General features: G+C 45.7%; 1 protein-coding gene across 1 annotated transcript in view; it reads right to left on the bottom strand.

The window, feature by feature from the left end:
• Window positions 1-5,023: 5,023 nt before the first annotated feature.
• Window positions 5,024-19,960, bottom strand: part of PIK3AP1 (phosphoinositide-3-kinase adaptor protein 1) — a 127,069-nt gene continuing 112,132 nt past the window's right edge. The window contains exons 15-17 of the mRNA XM_062214797.1: window positions 16,593-16,663; window positions 15,538-15,653; window positions 5,024-6,745 (exon numbers count right to left, since the gene is read on the bottom strand). Coding sequence (XP_062070781.1) covers window positions 6,688-6,745; window positions 15,538-15,653; window positions 16,593-16,663 — 245 coding nt within the window. The 3' untranslated portion in view covers window positions 5,024-6,687. The remainder of the gene's footprint in view (window positions 6,746-15,537; window positions 15,654-16,592; window positions 16,664-19,960) is intronic.

Raw genomic sequence — 19,960 nt, 5'->3', positions numbered from 1 at the left:
AGCAGATGGAAGGCCTTTCTGTCTCTCCCTCTCTCTGTCTAACTCTACCTCTCAAATAAGTACAATCTTTAAAAATAAAATAGAGATAATCCCATTTTAAATAGTAAAATGTTAGTCTACCGATAGAAAACAATGTGAAGGATGACTCAACCATAACAAATGGTTAACTTTCTACTTCTGTACATGCCTATAAATGTTTGGCTTTTTTTTTTTTTTTTTTTTTTTTTTTTTTTTTTTTACAGTGAGCATGTGTTACATTGTTAAGGGGGAACTGGCAAAGGAGGAGAAGTTCCTGTCTACAGAATAAAGTCCAAATTCCTAAACCTGTTAACATGCGCCTATACCATCAGACTGTAATTTATCTCCCCAACGTTACCTCTCACCAGTCTCTATGCTCAACCTTCACCCATGCATTTTCTAAATACACTATCTTCTTTTATACTTCTGTGACTTTTCTCTTTATACTGCTTTTATCTAGAATGCTGTTTCACCTTGTCCATTAGATACTATCTGTCCAGGCCTAGCTGAATTATCTGCTCTTCAGTGAAACCTTGCCCCTGGGCAACTTATAAGGTTGAGCATCCCAGTGGCCAGTGTTGTGACCTAATGCATAAAGCCAAGGCCTGTGACACCAGCCTGCCATATATGTGCCAGTTTATGTCCCAGCTGCTGCACTTCCAATCCAGCTCCCAGCTAATGGCTTGGGAAAGCAGTATAGGATGGCCTGAGTGTTTGGGCCCTTGCCACCTACATGGGAGACCTGGATAAAGTTCCTGGCTTCTGGCTCCTGCTTTGGCCTGGCCCAGTCCTAGGGAGTGAACCAGCAGATGGAAGCATGCTCTCTCTCTCTCTCCCTGTGTGTGTGTGTGTGTGTGTCCCTCTCTCTGTGTAACTCTTTCAAATAAAGAGATCTTTAAAAAAAAAAAAAAGTTGAGCATACCTTCTCTGGGGTGCCAGTAGCATTTGAAATGCCACATTGTAATTACTGCTCTGTTCCCATTTCATCTTCTGAGCTACAGTGTAACTGCTTTTTTGATGGCAATGACTATCATTTATCTTTATACTTGGCCCAGCTGCTAGGATAGTGCTTGTCACATCATAGACAATTCAGTAACTATTTACTGAATGAATGAATGAAGACATTAACAAGTGAAAAGTCAAATAGCATTGCAGGATTTAAAGAATGCTTTCTAGACATCACAAGAGACATCACAAGGCAGTACATGATTAATTGCTGAATAAATCGTACACCAGTAATTGCTATAGAAATCAGAGGAGGCATCCTATGCATCTTTGCATATCTTCCAGAGCACCTAGCACAGCACGGTGACTTGCTCACAGTAGAAGCTCAGCAAATGCTCCATGAATGAATAATCACTGCTTTTGAATGCAGTGATGATGGGCAATTGATGAGCAAGCAGTGTAAGTGCTGCATTAAGATGGATGAGTAGTTCCTTGCTTAAACACCCATTACAGCCTCCACAGATTTGAGGGAGTAAGAATTGCTGGCTGTTATGGGGAGCAGTGAGTTGGCAAGTGCTTTGGAGTAGGGCAGACACAAGAAAAAGTACAAAGTACTCACTTGGGGAGGGTAGACTTAAAACCAAGAAACTATAGCCGGCGCCGCGGCTCAATAGGCTAATCCTCCGCCTTGCGGCGCTGCCAGCACACCAGGTTCTAGTCCCGATCGGGGCACCGATCCTGTCCTGGTTGCCCCTCTTCTAGGCCAGCTCTCTGCTGTGGCCAGGGAGTGCAGTGGAGGATGGCCCAAGTGTTTGGGCCCTGCACCCCATGGGAGACCAGGATAAGCACCTGGCTCCTGCCATCGGATCAGCTAGGTGCGCCGGCTGCAGTGCGCCTACCGCGGCGGCCATTGGAGGGTGAACCAGTGGCAAAGGAAGACCTTTCTCTCTGTGTCTCTCACTGTCCACTCTGCCTGTCAAAAAAAAAAAAAAAAAAACAAAAAACAAAACCAAAAAACCAAGAAACTATACTCACAATAGCGATCAGGCATGACAGCGTACAAAAAACTCACACAATGACCAGCTGTGCAAATGAATGGATAATAAAAGCAATAACTAATCTGAGGAGTAGAAACCCAAGTAGCTCATTAGAAGTGTGGTTTGGAATCTGATGACTTCAAAGCAACAAATGGGTTCAAGGGCACCATCAAAATTAGGGTTGTTCTATGAAACCAAGAAGTAGAAAACACTGATACCAAGAAGTAGAAAACACTGATAGATCTTATTCACCAGTTTCTTCATCTAGGTTAAGGACCTCATTCCCTGTCACCCAAATGGGAAAAAATGTCAGTGAAAGGAGATTCCCACCTCCCTCCAACAGCTGTATAGGTTTTTTTTTTTTTTTTTTTTTTTTTTTTTTTTTTTTTAACAGTGGCTCTAATAAGATTTTATTTGGTTAAGGAGCCTATAACCACTAAACACAGAAAACCACAATTTCAATTTCTCATTCTGGATAATCATGATCATCAAAAGTCTTGGGATGTGGGTGAGAACATCTCTTCTGATTTTATTCAGCTACTTTTTCTTTGAAATTCTGTTTCTTCTTCACAAGTTTGCTTTGCCACTTATTTACTTCTCGGTGCCCGGTCCCTAGAAAGCAGCCTTTTCATTGTTATCTGCCACTTACAGCTTCCACTTCTTCTGTTCTGGATGAAACACTCCAGACACTGGTGACCTTCAGGCTTGCTCTCAATACTTTAGGAAGCCATCACATAAAACATTTGGTTCTTGGATGGAAGAGCAACCAAGATGATTAATTTCTTTGTGCCATTCTTATTTCACTGTCTCTGGTTATTTTTTTTTTTTCCGTTTTCCTTCAAACTGACCTGTTACAGTACTACAGGGCAACTAACAGCAATTGCCACATGACTGTGTGTGTGTGTGTCCTTTCCTGTTTGGTAGTGACTCCGGTAAGGCTGTGTCCCTGCATCTGCAGAATGAGAAATTTCCTATCCTTTGCCTTAGACTTAGACTTGCAGAGTTGAAGGAATATGGAGTATGACCAGGGGCCTATGGTATAATCAAGCACACAGCTCTCCACTTCACAGATGATGAGACACAGGCCAATGTAGTCAAGTTACGTGAACTCATCAAGTGGAAGCAGATCAAACTGAGAACCAAGCTTCCTGATTTCCAAACCAATGTTCTCTTCCCTGCCCCCTTACTAAATCCTACTGCACAGATGGGACATTTTCTCCCATGTTGTAGGATACAAGGGCTTTTCCAGGCTAGCCTGTGTTTCACAGTTTCTATGAGAAAACAAGTCCCAAGTTGTGTCTCAGAATTCAGAATACATCTTTCAACCTCCTACTCATCTTCTCACCACTCTGGTGAACTTAATAGCTGGCCATCAGGAATAAATGAAGACTTTGATATTCTTAATAACTTGCTTGGAAGTGAACAGAATGTAATTTACCAAACTAAAGGAAATATTTATGTAGGCACATCCCTCAAGATTGAGGATTGATGTTTAGGGTGAATCTTTTAGAATTATCCAAATTAATCACTTGTCTTTCAGAAATAAATCTGTTACTAATGCTTCCTCTGCCAAGCAGCTCCAAAGGCACGCACTGTTGTTTGATGGAGGAGCACTGACAACCAGCCTACTGCCTGGGCACATGGGGGAGGGATCTAAAAATCCCAGCTATTAGGTCAAACGGGATTGACAAGGGACTCTTTTTTAATAACAAAGCAGAACAAGGGGGTGGAGACTTGGCCTGACACAATATTCATTGACATTCTCTAGATACTACCACTTTATGTAATGATGGCAAGGCATCAGAGAGTATTCACATCATTAAACATGTCAAGTTAAACTATTTTATTGCAACACGAACCTCTTATTCATAGTCTCTCAGTCTTCACACTTTGTTGCATCTATAGTTAGGCTATCTGCTCCCGGATTCTAATATGCAATGAAGGAACTGGGCTGGCCTAGGAACTGGAAGCCAAGTTATCTTCTACCGTTGTGGGGAAAGGTGATGGCAATGAAGAGGAGCAGTAACTTCACTCTAAAGTGAGCCGGCTGGAAACACTGTGGGGAAGGATGGTGGCAGCAGAGCCATCTCTCAGAGTCCTATGGAAAACTTTTTATGAGTCTCTTTCCATACCTCCTTATAGTTTAGTTTCTGATTCTCATTGTATAGAGAATCCATGGTTTTGTTACATAATATATTCCTAAAAATGTGTACAAATGTATTGAGCCTGTGGAGATAGGATACACTTATGTTGTAATTTAATATATCTCTGTTTCCAGAGAAATGAATTAATTCACCTCCTTGTTAGAGACATTCTTTGATAATGCAGTCCTTGCGTTTAACCCAATTTATTTCATTGTCCTCTTTTACACACAGTCAACCAGCTTGGGCGGTCAGTGAACACCTACCAAGCACTCAAACCTTGTCACTTTTGACTTGGTGCTCCGGATCATGTCCATTCATGACTGAGGCGTACTGCATTCATGGGACCCAGGCTTCTCTCCAGCACTTTCAACTCTGCTTCTTCCACTTATTTTCGTGTAAGAATAAAATGCCACAAAATATTCACATATTGCACGGTGATGTTTATCGTTACCTGTGAGTAGGTTTTGCCATGTTATCAATCTAAACGTTCATTAGAGGATGTACAAAAAAAAAAACAAAAAAAAAAAAAACCTAAATTTGGCATCCAAAAGGGAATTTAAAGATATTGAATGTAAAAAAACAAACAAAAAAAAAAAACTTTTGTCAAAATCAAACATCCTTAATATTGAGACTATCTATATATAATATAAACAGGAGCCAGACCATATCAACATTGTAATTTTTTTGTTCTCCTTTTATGTCACATCTTCTTATTGCCCTGAAATAAGTGACCAGGGGAGTAGAGGGGTCACTGCAGGGACTGGACAATGGCTGCTATGTAACAGGACTGGTACAATGTAATTTGTACGAACACTGAAGGACTAGGCAGGAGTGGATTTTATGTCAAAAGAAAACAAAACTCAAGACTCCAGAAACTGCTAAGTTCAATAAACGTCATTGTTTTCTGAGGTGAGGCATGAGATTTAGAAAGAATCAAATGATTATCAGAAAAGGACCTAATAAAAGTGTACTTAAATGGATCATTACTAATGTGGTTTTTATATACCTGTGTGAAACGGAGAATAATTTCATGGGAAACATCCAGCTTTCTGATATTTCTAAAAGAAACAGTTCTGACACTAATTTCACTACATAATTAGGTGTCATTACAGACTCATGCTTTAAAGGCAGGTTTATGTGACAGGGACTTGGAATGAATGACATATTTAAGGCTTTACATTCTCTGCCCAGTTTTACTGAGCATGGTGGCAAGAATGTGTAAGGAAGGACTTGTACAACTATTCCTATTAAGGTCCCTCCTTCGGACCCCTCAGCAGAGCAGAAGTCAAGGATCCTCTCTCTCTCTCTCTCTCTCTCTCTCTCTCTCTCTCAGGCCAGAACTAAGACTTTAAAGGCTAGGGCAACATAGTGGAGTTCCTGGCATCCCGAGTTCTGGTTCCCAACCGTGTTTAGATGTTCTCCGTCAACACTGCTGTTTGGAAAGCGTACTGAAGTGTAAATGCCCAGACTGAAAGTAGTTCTATGCCTGGAAGCTCTGAAGGGAGGAAACCTCTGAGAGGCCTCAGCCCATCTGTAGACCCGGGCACTCCCTGAGAGAGAGACTGGGTATTTGGAGATCAAAACTGTGGCGACCTAGAACCTGCAGGTCCTGAGTCCAGACCCAGGTCTCCCTCTAACCAACAAGCTACTCTCGGTTCCAGACTCCTGTGGGACCTCACTGGCCTTCTGTATCAGAAGAGTCAGAATCAATCTCCTTAATGTGCTGACTGCTTTATTCTCAGTTTGTGGTAGGTGACTGGTGCTAGCACTTAAACACCCTTCTGAATATATAGAAAACCTGAACAATTATTTTAAAATGGGGCTCTGATCTTCTTACTTGAAAGTATAAGTCTTATCATAAACATTTCTTTTTTTAATTTATTTGACAGGTAGAGTTATAGACAGAGAGAGAGAGAGACAGAGAGAAAGGTCTTCCTTCCGTTGGTTCATTCCCCCAGTGGCCGCTAAGGCCGGAACTACGCCGATCCAAAGTCAGGAGCCAGGAGCTTCTCCTGGTCTCCCATGCGGGTGCAGAGCCCAAGCACTTGGGCCATCCTCCACTGCCTTCCCGGGCTATAACAGAGAGCTGGACTGGAAGAGGAGCAGCCAGGACTGGAACCAGCGCCCATATGGGATGCCAGCACTGTAGGCGGAGGATTAACCAAGTGAGCCAAGGCGCTGGCCCCCCAGTCATAAACATTTCTAGAATTTAGGCTAGACTAGCAAATACAGGAGAACTAATACAAGTGCATTTCAGTAAAATCATTTGTAAAGTACATTTTTGATTGATTCTCTCAAGCTTCTGATACGCAGGCCTTTCTCCTTTTGGCTAACAAGTATCTGGGTCAATACACTTGGCAATGGTGAATACAATCCTTAGTCTTTCACTTCTCCGTGCTTTAATAATGTCTTCTTCAAGGACGACCCAAACAAGCAGGGCTGCAAACATCCCCCATGAGGGTGGATCTTAAAGTCTGGAGTCACTAACGGGCTGAGAACTGCAAGTCTGAAGGGCCGCAGCAGGCAGGCTGGAGCAGGTGGAATCAGCGGCCTCTGGGTGGAACAGGTGGTGGAGGATGGAACGTCTCCCTGGTTGGAGGCCTGAAATGGAAGACAAAGCAACACCATTTTAAAAATCATTTGATTAAATAGCTTTTAGGCACCCACAACTTGTGGTACACTTGGTAATGCCATGCAAAGGAAACGCTCCTCTGTCAACGAGACCGGACACGCATCTGAACATCTGAGTGACATATGCTAGCTGTAGCTCCCATTCCAGCTGCACAATTAGAATCTCCAGAGGAGCTTTTATTTATTTATTTGAGAAGCAGAGAGCCAGACAGAGAGCTCCCATCCACTGGTTCATTCCCCAGATGCCTGCCATGGCTGGAGTGGGGCCTGAAGCTAGGAGCCCAGAATTCAATCCAGGCCTCCGATGTGGGTGGAGGAACCAGTTTCCTTGAGCCATCACTGCTGCCTGCTTGGGTCTGTACTAGCAGGAAGCTAGAGTCAGAAGCTGGAGCCAGGGATCAAACTCAGATGCTCTGACATGGACTTGGGTGTCTTATCCTCTAGAGCAAATGCCTACCCCAATGGAGCTTTTAAAAATAGGGGCCAGCAATGTGCCAGGGGATTCCAATACAATCCCATCAAGGTGGCATGTACCAATGCCATCTCACTAGTCCAAGTGATCAATTTCAGTTCACAGTTGATGACTCTGATAGGTCTAAGAGTCAAAGGGATCACACAAACAAGACTAGTGTCTGCTAATACTAACTGATAGAATCAAAAAGGGAGAGAATGATCCAACATGGGAAGTGGGATACACTGCAGACTCATAGAATGGCAGATGTCCTAAATAGCACTCTGGCCTCAGAATCAGCCCTTAAGGCATTCGGATCTGGCTGAAGAGCCCATGAGAGTATTGTAGGCATGGAAAGCCAAGACACCCTGGGGGAAAAAAAAAAAGACCTAAATGAAAGATCTCTGCGAGTGAGATCCCAGTGGAAAAAACAGGGCCATCAAAGAAGGAGGTACCTTTCTCTGAAGGGAGGAGAGAACTTCCACTTTGACTATGACCCTATTGGAATAAGATCAAAGTCGGCGAACCCTAAAGGCTTCCATAGCCTTGGCAACTCATGACTAGAGCCTAGGGAGATTACTGAGGCCTTAAACAGGAGTGTCAAATTGTTAAGTCAACAATAGGAGTCACTGTGTACTTACATCTCATGTGGGATCTGTCCTTAATGTGTTGTCTAATGTGAAGTGATGCTATAACTAGTACTAAAACAGTATTTTTACACTTTGTGTATCTGTGTGGGTGCAAACTGATGAAATCTTTACTTAGTATATACTGAATTGATCTTCTGTATATAAAGATAATTGAAAATGAAAAAAAAACCCTGGTGTTAAATTGGAAATTGCATAGAAAATTAATTAATTTTTAAAAAATATCATGTAGGATCTCTGTCTTTAATGTGCTGTACACTGATATTTAATGCTATAACTAGTACTCCAACAGTATTTTTTCACTTTGTGTTGCTATGTGGGGGCAAACTGTTGAAATCTTTACTTAATATATACTAAACTGATTTTCTGTATATAAAGAGAATTGAAAATGAATCTTGATGTGAATGGAAGGGGAGAGGGAGCGGGAAAGGGGAGGGTTGCGGGTGGGAGGGAAGTTATGGGGGGGGGGGGGAAGCCATTGTAATCCATAAGCTGTACTTTGGAAATTTATATTCATTAAATAAAAGTTAAAAAAAAAAATAGGGGCCAGCATTGTGGCAGAGTGGGTTAAGCCACCACTTGTGATTCTAGCATCCCATATCAGAGCACCAGTTCAAGTCCCAGCTTCTCTGCTTCCCACCCAGCTCCCTGCTAATGTATGTGGAGAAGCTGCAGATGGCCCCAGTGTTTGTGCCCCTGCCACCCATGTGGGAGAACCATTTGGAAATCTGGGCTCCTGGCTTTGGTCTGACCCAGACAGTCAGGTTGTAGTCATTTGGGAGTGAACCACTGGAGGATCTCTCTCTCTCTCTCTCTCTCTCTCTTTCTGCCTTTCAATAAAGATACAAATCTTTAAAAATAAAAATAAATAAAAAGTAAACAATTTTCAGGCTCTATCCCAGACTCAGTCCACCATTAATCTCTAGGGGGTAGGGCACAAACAACAAAATGTTTTAATAGTGTCCTTCCTGGCCGGCGCTGTGTCTCACTAGGCCTACGGCGCCGGCACCCCAGGTTCTAGTCCCGGTTGGGGTGCTGGATTCTGTCCCGGTTGCTCCTCTTCCATTCCAGCTCTCTGCTGTGGCCCGGGAGTGCAGTGGAGGATGGCCCAAGTGTTTGGGCCCTTGTAAGCAGCATGGGAGACCAGGAGGAAGCACCTGGCTCCCGGCTTCAGATCGGCGCAGCGCGGGCCTTGTCGGCCATTGGGGGAGTGAACTAACCAACGGAACGAAGACCTTTCTCTGTCTTTCTCTCTCACTGTCTAACTCTGCCTGTCAAAAAAAAAAAAAAAAAAAATAGTGTCCTTCCTCAAACCAGCTATATTTACCATGCCTTTTATTTTCTGATTCTTTGTTATCTGGGTCCTTGCTGATCCTGGAAACACTGACCACCCCAAGGTGAGCTTATTCCCAGAGATAGCAAACACATGCCTTTCACATGCAAACCAACCAATCCAGATGCAAATCACAACCACCTCCTCTGGGTCACTATCCACCTGCCTCTATCACCCCTGGCCAGGTACCAGACAACCAGAGACAGCCCCTACTTTCCAGAGCCCACTGCTATGATTCAAACTAGCCAATCCCAAGTCTGCTTACCCTGTCGCCTCTGGTTCTTCTCTTGGAATCCACAGTAAAGGCTTTGCCCTCATTTCCCCTGCCCTTTCTGTGTGTCCTGACCAACCCTGGTGTGCACTGTGTGCCCTCCCACATCAACAGGGTGGTGTGGCCCCTCCTCTTGGGAACTGTGAGTATAACAATCTTTCTCGGAAGTTGTTTCCTGATCTGTTGACTCTGCCATTTCTAAATAATAATAAAACCTCGATTTTAGGGGCTGGTGTTGTGGCCCAGTGAGTTAAGTCACATTACATATTGGAGTGGCAGTCTGCTTGCAATCTAGCTCCCTGCTATTGCATCTGGAAAAGCAATGGAAGATGGTCCAAGTAGTTGGGTCCCTGGCATTCATGTGAGAGACCCAGATGAGCTCCTGGCTTCAATCTGGCCTAGCACCTACTGCTGCAGCCATTTGGGGAGTAAACCAGTAGATGGAAGATTTCTCTTTGACTCTGCCTTCAGATAAATAAAATAAATACTAAATAAATAAATAAATAAATAAACGAACCTAGATTTTAAAACACCAGTGATTCTAACAGGCAGCCAGGCTGGAGACACACTGCAGTAGAGAGACTGCTGAGGGAGGAACTGAGAACTTCCAAAATCTGCTTCTCACGACTACTTCCTCAGGAGACCAGGGTGTTATCCCAGCTCCGGGTCTGCTTTCCATGTTATTCTGGGGGGGGGGGGGGGGGGGTTTGCACAGTCCCAAGCGACATCTCAGGTGGCCCATTTACAGATAGGTTCAACCATTACAGATAGCATTTCCACAAGTGTACTGTAAAACCAATATTTAATTCTCTTGGAAGCAAGTCAATAAGTCAAGAAAGAGAGCTTTGTCAGGTGCTACAACCGAACAGGGCTCCCCCGGAGCTGCACACTTGAGGACCGACCGAATCAATGAGTAAATATTTACCAAATGTCTCTTGAAAGCAGGTTTTGTGCAGATCAAGGAAATGACAGCAGGGTTTGGAAAGGAGAGGCTGGCTCAGGGACAAGAAAGAGAGGTAGAGGCGGAAAAGAATAACCACAGACGTGCTCAGGAAATCAGCGGATGATTTCGTGGGATTGTCACCGAGGGACCGAGCGTTGGAGTGAAACAGCGTCCTTCCACCTCCTCAGCCTGCCCTATGAACGAGGGCTTAGAGCGGCTATTACCTGAGCTCATTCAGCTGCCCCTCCCTCCTTCTCTCCCTCCCTCCCTCCCCCACTTCCTCCTTTCTCTCAAACATTTGTCTGTGTGCATTCACCCCGGGTGTGATCTATTACAGCAAACACAACTGGTACAGAACCACCCTGAAGATGCTGTAAGTGAAGACAGACGACAGGCAGCCGCTCTAAACCGTACTGAGCGTCTGGACAAGGAAACTGAGAATGACAATCTGTGAGGCCGTGCAGCGGGTGCATTGACGCATACATCTCTGTGTGTGTGTGTGTGTGTGTGCGCGCGCAGATTCAACCTCTCAGAAGCTGTTCTCTCTTCTGGCAAGCAGAGGTAACGATGCCTGCACTGGAGAACTGGCTGAGGCTTAAAGGGAACCGGAAAGCAGGTAGCACAGCTTCTGGCTTGGAACAGGCACTCAAGAAGAAAAGCTCACAATCTGGCTGTGCGTGTTACAGGTCTACTCCGAGATCTTGCGGCAGGCACACTCCCTGAGCCACTACCAGGATACTGGAGATCCCTGGCTGGCTCCTCCTTTGCATTCTGCGACCCTGCTGTGCAGCTGGGGGTGGGGCGGAACCTACAAGCGGGTCATCTCTATACTTCATTCTGGTAGCAGCCCCAGCAAAAGATGGGAAGTCCAGGCTCTGGGACGTGGGGTGGTGATGAAGGATGGCAGAGCCAGGGAGGTCAAGGTGCTAAATCAGAAACGGTGGTCTGGGGACAGATAGCCCATCCAGGACTGTCCGGAGACACCTGGGCTCCAGCTGCTTTCTCCTTCCTGTGAGGAGAGGAGAAAAGGGTGAGGGGTCGCTGGTGATGAGTGTGCTTCAAGATCCCAGCATACCCGGCATTGGGTAACAGTCTTTTGAAGCAGGGCTGATGTTTAGCTTGTAAGCGTTTGTGTGGCTCCATCCATTATTTAAAATAATTGTTTTAACTTCCCTGTTCTATAGCCTCTGTCCCAAGTACCCCACTCCTTGACCACTCCAGTCCCTCCCAGGAACTCCACAGATCTCTTTAGAACTCTTGGTGTTGCAGGAAGCCTCTAATGAGGCACCCAACCGGGCTATGCCTTCAAGAGGTGTCCACAGATTGCCAGTGATGGGCAAACCATCAGTGAACGGGAAAACACGTTAAAAAAAAGAGGCAATGGCTCAGCCAGAACTTGCCTGTTTCCCCTCAGCTATGGTAGGCCCCTACTTACACAAAGACGGCACTGGCAGCTGTCTACCCAACAGGGACCAGGAGAGGGGAGAGGGCCGTGCAAAGGTCTGGCGAATCGCTCCTCCTGTTAGCACCATCTGCCTCCCCTTACTTTGCTTCTTCTGTTAAGTATATTAGGAACCCAAGCCAACTCAGGAATGGGAAGTCTCCCTCTACCACCTGTGGCCCGCCTGCCCCAGGGTGGATGACTGAAGCACTCGGGAAGTCCACCCCGAACAGCACCAGTCATCCGTTCATCCAGGGACTCTTTACACGATAAATGTTTATTAGGTTCCTCATTTGTGCCAGTCTTGTGCCAGGCACTGGAGATTGTAGGAAAAAAATACTGTAGTTTTTAATCTTGTGCGGTTGATCTCCCATTGGAGGAGACAGCTACATAAACAAGGGTTGGGATGTATTATAATAGAGCTGTCTGGGGAACCAAAAGACTCGCTCTGCGAACATCAGGGAGGGGCTCCAGAGGAGGCAATGTCTGGACTCAGCCCTAAAGGATGCGCAGGAATTTTCTACGCAAAGATTGGAAGAAAGTGGGCAGACAGGATTCCAGGCCAGAGGGACAGACTGGACAGACAGTAGAAAATGGCACAGCATGCCAGGAATCCTTAAGGAGTGTGGAATAGGGGAATACTGGGAAGGTAGAGGTGGGGATGGGACATGAGGCTAGGCAGGGCCAGGGCACACCAAAATCCACAGGATTACATCTGAAAGGCTTTCATGCCAGGAACTGACATCATCAGCTACTTCTGTTCTAGAAAGTACACTTGGGTTGCAGTGTGGAGGAAACTGACTGGGCCTCCAAAGATGACCTTGGACCCTGGCAGATGGGAAGGAAGGGGTGGATCTGAGAGCCGAAAGGGCTGCAGAACAGAGCCAGGAGCCACACTGGACGTGGGAGCTGTGAGGGAGGCAGGAATCTGGGATGACTCCTGGGTTCAGGGCTTGGGGAAGGGACAGAATGGAGCCTCCACCTCAGGCAGGGAGCGCCTGAGCAGAAGCCAGCTCCATTTTACATGGGCTGTGTTTGGGATAACTGTGGGACACCTGGGTGGAGGTCCCCAGCCAAGAGCAGGCAGGAGGTTGAGTTGTGGGTGGGGGCTTGCAGTCCGTGTCTGCTGGTGGCAATGAGCAGAGGAAAGGACTGGAAGTGGGACGGTGTGATGGATGGGATGCAGGCTGTGCCCACCAGTGCTGCTGGTGGGAGGGAGGATTCAGGAAAGCACCAGAGGAGGAATGAGGATAGGGACCCCGAGGTCAGCTTCCCCTCCTGTCTGTAAGCAGGTCAACAGCAAAGTCCCTCAGAGGGGAGGCCTGCTTTAACCTCTGCTCAAAAATCTCCTCATTTTATTATGAACACTGTATGCATCATTACAAACCAATTGCATACTTGCAAATCTTTTTTCACACCAAAAATGCACACAAACGCCAAGTCTGATCAATTACAGACCTCTTTGTGAACACTGTTTCTTTACCAAAGGTGTTTTCCTTCTTTTCTCTCCCTTCCTTATCACAACATACCTCCAGACTTCCCAGGTAATTCACCTGCGTCTCTTCTTACGCACGGACAGGCATCGCAGTTTCTAGCCTTTAATTTCTAGATCCCATTTCCCTGTTTTTTCTCCTGTTCTCTTCCCTTAACAAAATCCTGCAGTACAGTATCTCTGTAGCCACATTTTCAAGCTGACAACACTTTTACGTGGGTAGAATTAGATAACTGCCTCCAAAGCCCTCTACCTTCGAGACTAAATGGCCTCGGGTATTGCATCTCCTCCCAACACCCAGGCTTCCTGGGGCAGGTGTAACAGTGATGACGAAAGGGGTTCCTAGAGTCAGACCCATGGGGTTTGCCACACAGAGCAAGTCTCAACTCAGTCTCAAGCTCCGGTTTCTGTATCTGCAAAATGGGCTAACACCCAAAGCTACCTCACATGGTTAAGGACAGAACTAGATGAGGTAATGTTTTTAGTATGTTTAGTGTAGTACCTGCCACATAGTAAACTCTCAATACTTAGCATTTACTATCATAGCTGCCCTTGGTAGCCCTCCTCCCCAGCCACCAACTATATTAAGAATTTTTAAGCAACAAAACTTAATGCAAATTCAAGGATTGGACTAGATTGTTACCAAGATTCCCTCTAGGACTGATATTCTAATATATGTCCTCTAGTCTACACCAAGGAAACACACCGGGTGAATGTGGTACAACCTGGTGCTGTGGAAATTGTGTGTGCCACAGGTGTCAGTACACCCCTGTTGCTGGGAGCAACAGAGAAAGTGGGAAACAGCAAAAGGAGAAATGGGGACATGGTTAGCATAGGGTCACTTCTCTTTCCAGTTCACTGGGAGGAGGGCCTCCTTGCTATACCTTCTCCAATTCTACTGAACTTCACTTAAGCTAGAATGTTCAAAATGCAGAAAAAAATCCTGGTTGATACAAAAGCTTCCTCATTTATCCTTCTTCTCCCCTCCTCCCAAAATATACCATGTCTCAAACATCAAAGAATGAGACTCCCAAGACAAGGGCTCCTTTCTGCATTGAGAGACACGTGAGCCAGCTCTGACTGCTGTCGCCACCACTCTGCACCACCATTCAAAGAGGCCCGTGCTCCACATGAAGACAGACACACATCAGAGACCAGTGAATTCCTCAGGCTCTTTAGTATCTTGCTCATCTCCAGGTCTCCAGATGTTTCTTCCTCTGATATATTAAAAACCACTTACATTGTTAAGCTCTTGCAATAGGCTAGGAACCCAATAAACCCTAGAGCTCTATGAGGAAGTTGTAAACATCCCCATTTTATGGACAAGGCAAGTGAGGCATGTGAAAGTCAAATAAGCCACCCAGGCTCACGAGCAGTTGCTGGAGAACTGGCTCCGGGACTGTGGCTCTGGAGCCAGCCTCGCCCCCAGGACACCATGCTGCTTCTCGTTTGCATTTTTATTTCCAATTCCTTCTCATCACCTGTTCCTCAAAGGCCACTGTTCCCGCAATAAAGCCAAGGAAATGTGCTAGTAGGAGCTGAATTCTAGTCAAATGGATAAAAATTACTTAAAAAGTTGATGTTCATCAGTGTACTTCACTTATGAAATACTACACGCCGGGGCTGGTGCGGGGGCCTAGCAGGTAAGGCTGCCGCCTGCAGTGCTGGCATCCTATATGGGCACTGATGCGAGTTCCGGCAGCTCCACTTCTGATCCAGCTCCCTGATGATGTGTCTGGGAACGCAGCAGAAGATGGTCCAGGATCTTGGGTCCCCGCACCCAGGTGGGAGGCCTGGGAGAAGCTCCTGGCTCCTGGCTACGGTCGGCCAAGCTCCAGCCATTGTGGCCATTTGGGGAGTGAACTGGCAGATGGAGGATTGATTCTCTCTCTATCTATCTATCTCTCTCTATCTCTCTCTCTCTGTGTGTGTGTGTGTCTCTCTTTGTCTCTGCCTCTCTGTAACTCTGCCTTTCAAATAAATAAATCAATCTTAAAAAAAAGAAACATTGCACACACAACGTGAGTAAAGCATCGCTGAAATTACTCAGCCCACACTGATACATGAGGAGCCGGCGTTTCCCTCATCTCCGCACTCACTCTTAGGCCGCTGCAGATGTCCCAACCCCCTCTCCCCTAGAATTCCGAGAGTGGGGGGGAATCATCCTGTCAGCTTCAGTGTTACCTCTGGGAGGCAGCTCGGGGAGGCACCCTAGGGGGCCGCTCCGTGGGCATGGTGGCTGTTCCATCCACATGGGGGCCAGGACTCCGACTTCTCGTAACCTCTGGGACTTCATTATCCTACGGCCAACAAGATGAGAAAGGAAGGTGGAAATTATGTTATGCTACCAGCTCAGCTCGACACCCCTCCAACAACCTTTCATCCATCCCTCCTTAGGCTGTGGCTGAAGCCTGGTCATGAACTGATAATGGACCCAGCGACACTGGCAGCTCTCCACTTCCTCCCAGAGTCACTGCAGAAGACAGTCTGGACAATTAGCATCAATCGCCTAAATTCTAAATCTGTTACTCAAAGTGTGGTGTGTGGCCCATCTACATGGGCACTGCCTAGGAGCTTGTTAGAAATGCCCACCTAGGACCCTTTCTCAAGAGTCTTCAGGGTTGGTAGCAACCCTGGTAGGTCCTTCTGACTAGTCCCAGTCAGTGGTCACAGGATCAGGGCAGACTCACTGACTCAAACTGGGCTGACCTGGAGTGCAGTCCTTGCATAAAGTACTTCTGTTTACCAATATTTACCAATTTTGCCACAAACCTCTGTCTATCTGTCTATCTATCTATGTATATCCATCTATCTATCCATCCATCTTTCCATCTGTCCATCCATCCATCCATCCATCCATCCATCCATCTCATTCCTTTGTTTCTTTTCTTTCTGGGCAAGGCAAAATTCACCTGACATTAACCATTTCAAAATGAACCATTTTGTGGCATTGATACATTCATAGTGTCGTGCAGCCACCAGCTGTCTCTAGTCTCAAACCCTGTCCATCATCCCCAAAGGAAACTCAGTAAGCAATTTCTTCCCACTCCCCACTCCCGCCCACCCCTGGCAACTATTAGCCTGCATTTGTCTCTGTGGGATAACCCACTCTGGGTATTTCATACAGGTGAAATCTTATCACACGTGACCCTCTGTGTCTGCCTACTGCCTCCTGGATTCCCACCTCTTGCAGAGATGACCCCTAGAACAGACAGATGGGGCAGGGTCCTGGATCTCACCTCGTTGTCCCCTTCCATCCCGCTGCTCACGCTGAGGAGACTCCGCGTACTGGATCGGTTACTTGCACTGCCTACAGGGCAGAAACAAGATCAGCCAGACTGTGGGTTCTCTCAGGCTAAAACAAAATGCAGGGCTCCAGCACTGACAGTTTTACTGTTAGAATTAACACATGGGCCGTGAATACGGGGTTCTGCAACATGTGGCCATCTTATACTGTTTTATCAAAGTTTTGTTTTCTTACAGCGTAAAATGAAATAGCCCACTTTTTATCACTTTTTTTTTTCTGTTTTATAGCTACCATTTACTGAGACTTAACACACATTTACTGTTCAAAAACAGGATTGCCACTTAATCCTTAGGAAAACCCTACTTCATATTAGTGCTCTCATTTGACAGACAAGGAAGCAGAAGTGCTCGGATTCTCAGTGGCTCAGCAGTATCTCCAAATTCTGCAAGCTAATTTTGTTGTTGCATTTTTTTTTTACATTTTTTGGAATTACAGCAAATATGTTCATGCACTACATGTGCAGATACACTCTCTAATAAAGGGCCAGCCACTCTAACACAAACAAAGTGCAAAGCACAAATTCAAAAAATACATTTCTGTTCATGGAAGGAACTCTGACCATGCGAGTTTAGGTGCTCAAGGCTTTGAGTTGGGAATCAATGACTTACATCCTTAGATTAGTGCTATCTGTTGTGTACCATCCAATATGTGAAACTTGGAGACTACAACCAAGGAAATGCATTTTGAATTTTATTTAGTTTTAATTAACATAAATTTAAATGTAAATGTGTGGTCAAGGGCTACTGACTGGTCAGCACAGTACCAGAGCAAGCTCAAGCACATGGTGCTCTAGTGACCAAGGAACAGGACCAACCAACTATAACATGCTGGGTTTAACTTGAACTTATCAATATCACCACTAACAGTATTGACAGCTCTTAGTTTTGCAGGCTTTCTACTTCAAATAGCTACTAATCCTACTAGTCTACTATAATACTAGTAAGCAGTCATAATTTTGACTTAATTTATGGCATCAATGTTGACCTAATTAATTTAGATGCTAGCTTGAATACAGCAGGTTATGATAATAACTTTGGATTATTTCTTGGGAGAATATTTTAAATTGAAAATAATGTGCCAAGGGTCAGACATTTGGTACAGCAGTTAAGATGCCACTTGCGGGCTGTTGTGGTGCAGTGGGTTAACCCACAGCTTGGGAGCCCCACATCCCATATCAGAGTGTCAGTTTGAGTCCCAGCTACTCTGCTTCTAATTCAGTCCATGGGAAGGTAGTAGCAGAAAATGGCCCAAGTACTTATGGACACCAAGTACTTGCCACCCACAAAGGAGACCTGAATGGATTTCTAGGCTCCTGGATTTTGCCTGACCCAGGCCCAGCTGTTACAGGCATTTGGGGGGTAAACCAGCAGATGGGAGATAAAAGATAAGTTAAAATCAATGTGTCAAAATATTTTGTTTGGGGCCGGTGCTGTGGCATAGCTGCTCCATTTCCAATCCAACTCTCGGACATGGCTTGGGAAAGCAGTGGAAGATGGCCCAAGTCCTAGGGGCCCTGCACCCGCGTGGGAGACCTGGAAGAAGTTCCTGGCTCCTGGGTTCCGATCAGCTCAGCTCCAGCTGTTGCAGCCATCTGGAGAGTGAACCAACGAATGGAAGACCTCTCTCCCTCTCTCTCTCTGCCTCTCCTCCTCTCTCTGTCTAACTCTGACTTTCAAATAAATAAAGCAATCTTTAAAAACAAATATTTTGTTCACTTGGCCACACTGTCCTTTCTCTCCATTTCCCCAGTCTACATCTGTCCATAAGTCTAAAATCTCCTCTGTCTCTATGCTCAGAACACATGCTGTCAAACCTCTCCAGATTTACCCAATTAAAAGTAACCCCTCAGGCCTAGAGGCTATCCACTTCATTGATAACTGCTCATCAAATTCCCTCCCAATGAACTAAACTTTTTTTTATTAAGATGTATTCTAATTTTATTATGTATTCTTATTTTATTAAGATGTATTTTTTATTAAGCTGTATCCTTGGGCCCTCTTCTTCTGCTTTCCCAGGCCATAGCAGAGAGCTGGATCGGAAATGGAGCAGTTGGGACTTGAACCGGCACCCATATGGGATGCCGGCATGGCAGGTGGTGGCTTTATCTGCTAAGCCACAGCATTGGCCCCTAAACTTGTTTTGAAGGTTATCCGTTAGCTGGGAATAAAAAGCTGTACAGGTATTGGCTCTGTGACTTGGGAAATTCACGTCCATCAGCTCCCACCATCCATTCCTGTGGCAATCTTAGATCTTGAGCTTCAGCTCTGACTCAGAGCCATGGTTCCCCTGCTTCATCTGCCCTGGTCCTGTCCCCTCTTGGGGCCAACACCTTCTTGGCCCACACAGCCTCTGTGCTGCACAGCGAGCAGGTGTTTGTGGCCCAGCCCTCCTGACCTTCAGATTTCCCAGAGGGAGGAGGGCTCTGTCATCAGAGGAGAAGGGTCAGACTGAGCTGTATTCATGCTATTCCTATACTTTCTCTCTTCCATTGCAAGCTCCTAAGACAGGCCCTGATTCTTTTTCAGCTTTGTGTCTCCAGTGTTTGGTTTGGCTCCATTTTTTTTTTTTTTTTGTACAGATCATTCCCCAATATTTGGTGGACGAATGAATGAGGGTAAAAAATGACCACACATAATACAACCCTTAAGAAAATTGGGCCAGACAAACCTAGGAGAAAGTCAACAGTGCATCTGTAATGCAACTTTGTTCTCTTTCAAACTTAACATGAATATCGAGGGCTTCGATTTTTAGTTATAACCAGATTTAACCTGCAACTATTTTTCTGTGGTTCCCAAGAGCTGACAGCTGTGCCATCATTTAAAATAGTGCCATTTTAGGGTGTGACTCTAGGGCTTGAGGAGCAGCTGGTGGGTCAGAGCTCGGCCACACCCAGTCTTCCTCTCTGTCCTAGGACTATTTCCACGTGGCAGGCAGTACTTCCCCATGGTTAAGAGACGGACAAACTAGATGTGAATCTCAGCACCTCTGCTTACTTGCTGAGAGATCCAAGGCAAGGTGCCTAATCTCTTGGTCTCCATTTCCTCATGCAGAAACTCACAGAACTGTTGTTTACAATGAATTAGAGCACACGGTACACGCGTGGCACAGGGCCTCTGAATAAGCAGCCATCACTAGCAGCATCAATTCCAAGATGGTAGACTAATCATTAGGGACCCCCCCAATGAACCTCACTCCCAGTGCTCTCCCCTGCCCCTCCCGCTCACCCCCATCACCACTTCTGGGCTAGCCAGGTGCCCTGCTTTGGCCTGGACATTAGCAAGTGTGATTCAAGCTGGTTTT

The sequence above is a fragment of the Lepus europaeus genome, chromosome 17, assembly GCF_033115175.1.
Source record: "Lepus europaeus isolate LE1 chromosome 17, mLepTim1.pri, whole genome shotgun sequence".
NCBI classification, from domain to species: domain Eukaryota; kingdom Metazoa; phylum Chordata; class Mammalia; order Lagomorpha; family Leporidae; genus Lepus; species Lepus europaeus.
This window is presented reverse-complemented; position numbering and strand designations above follow the sequence as displayed.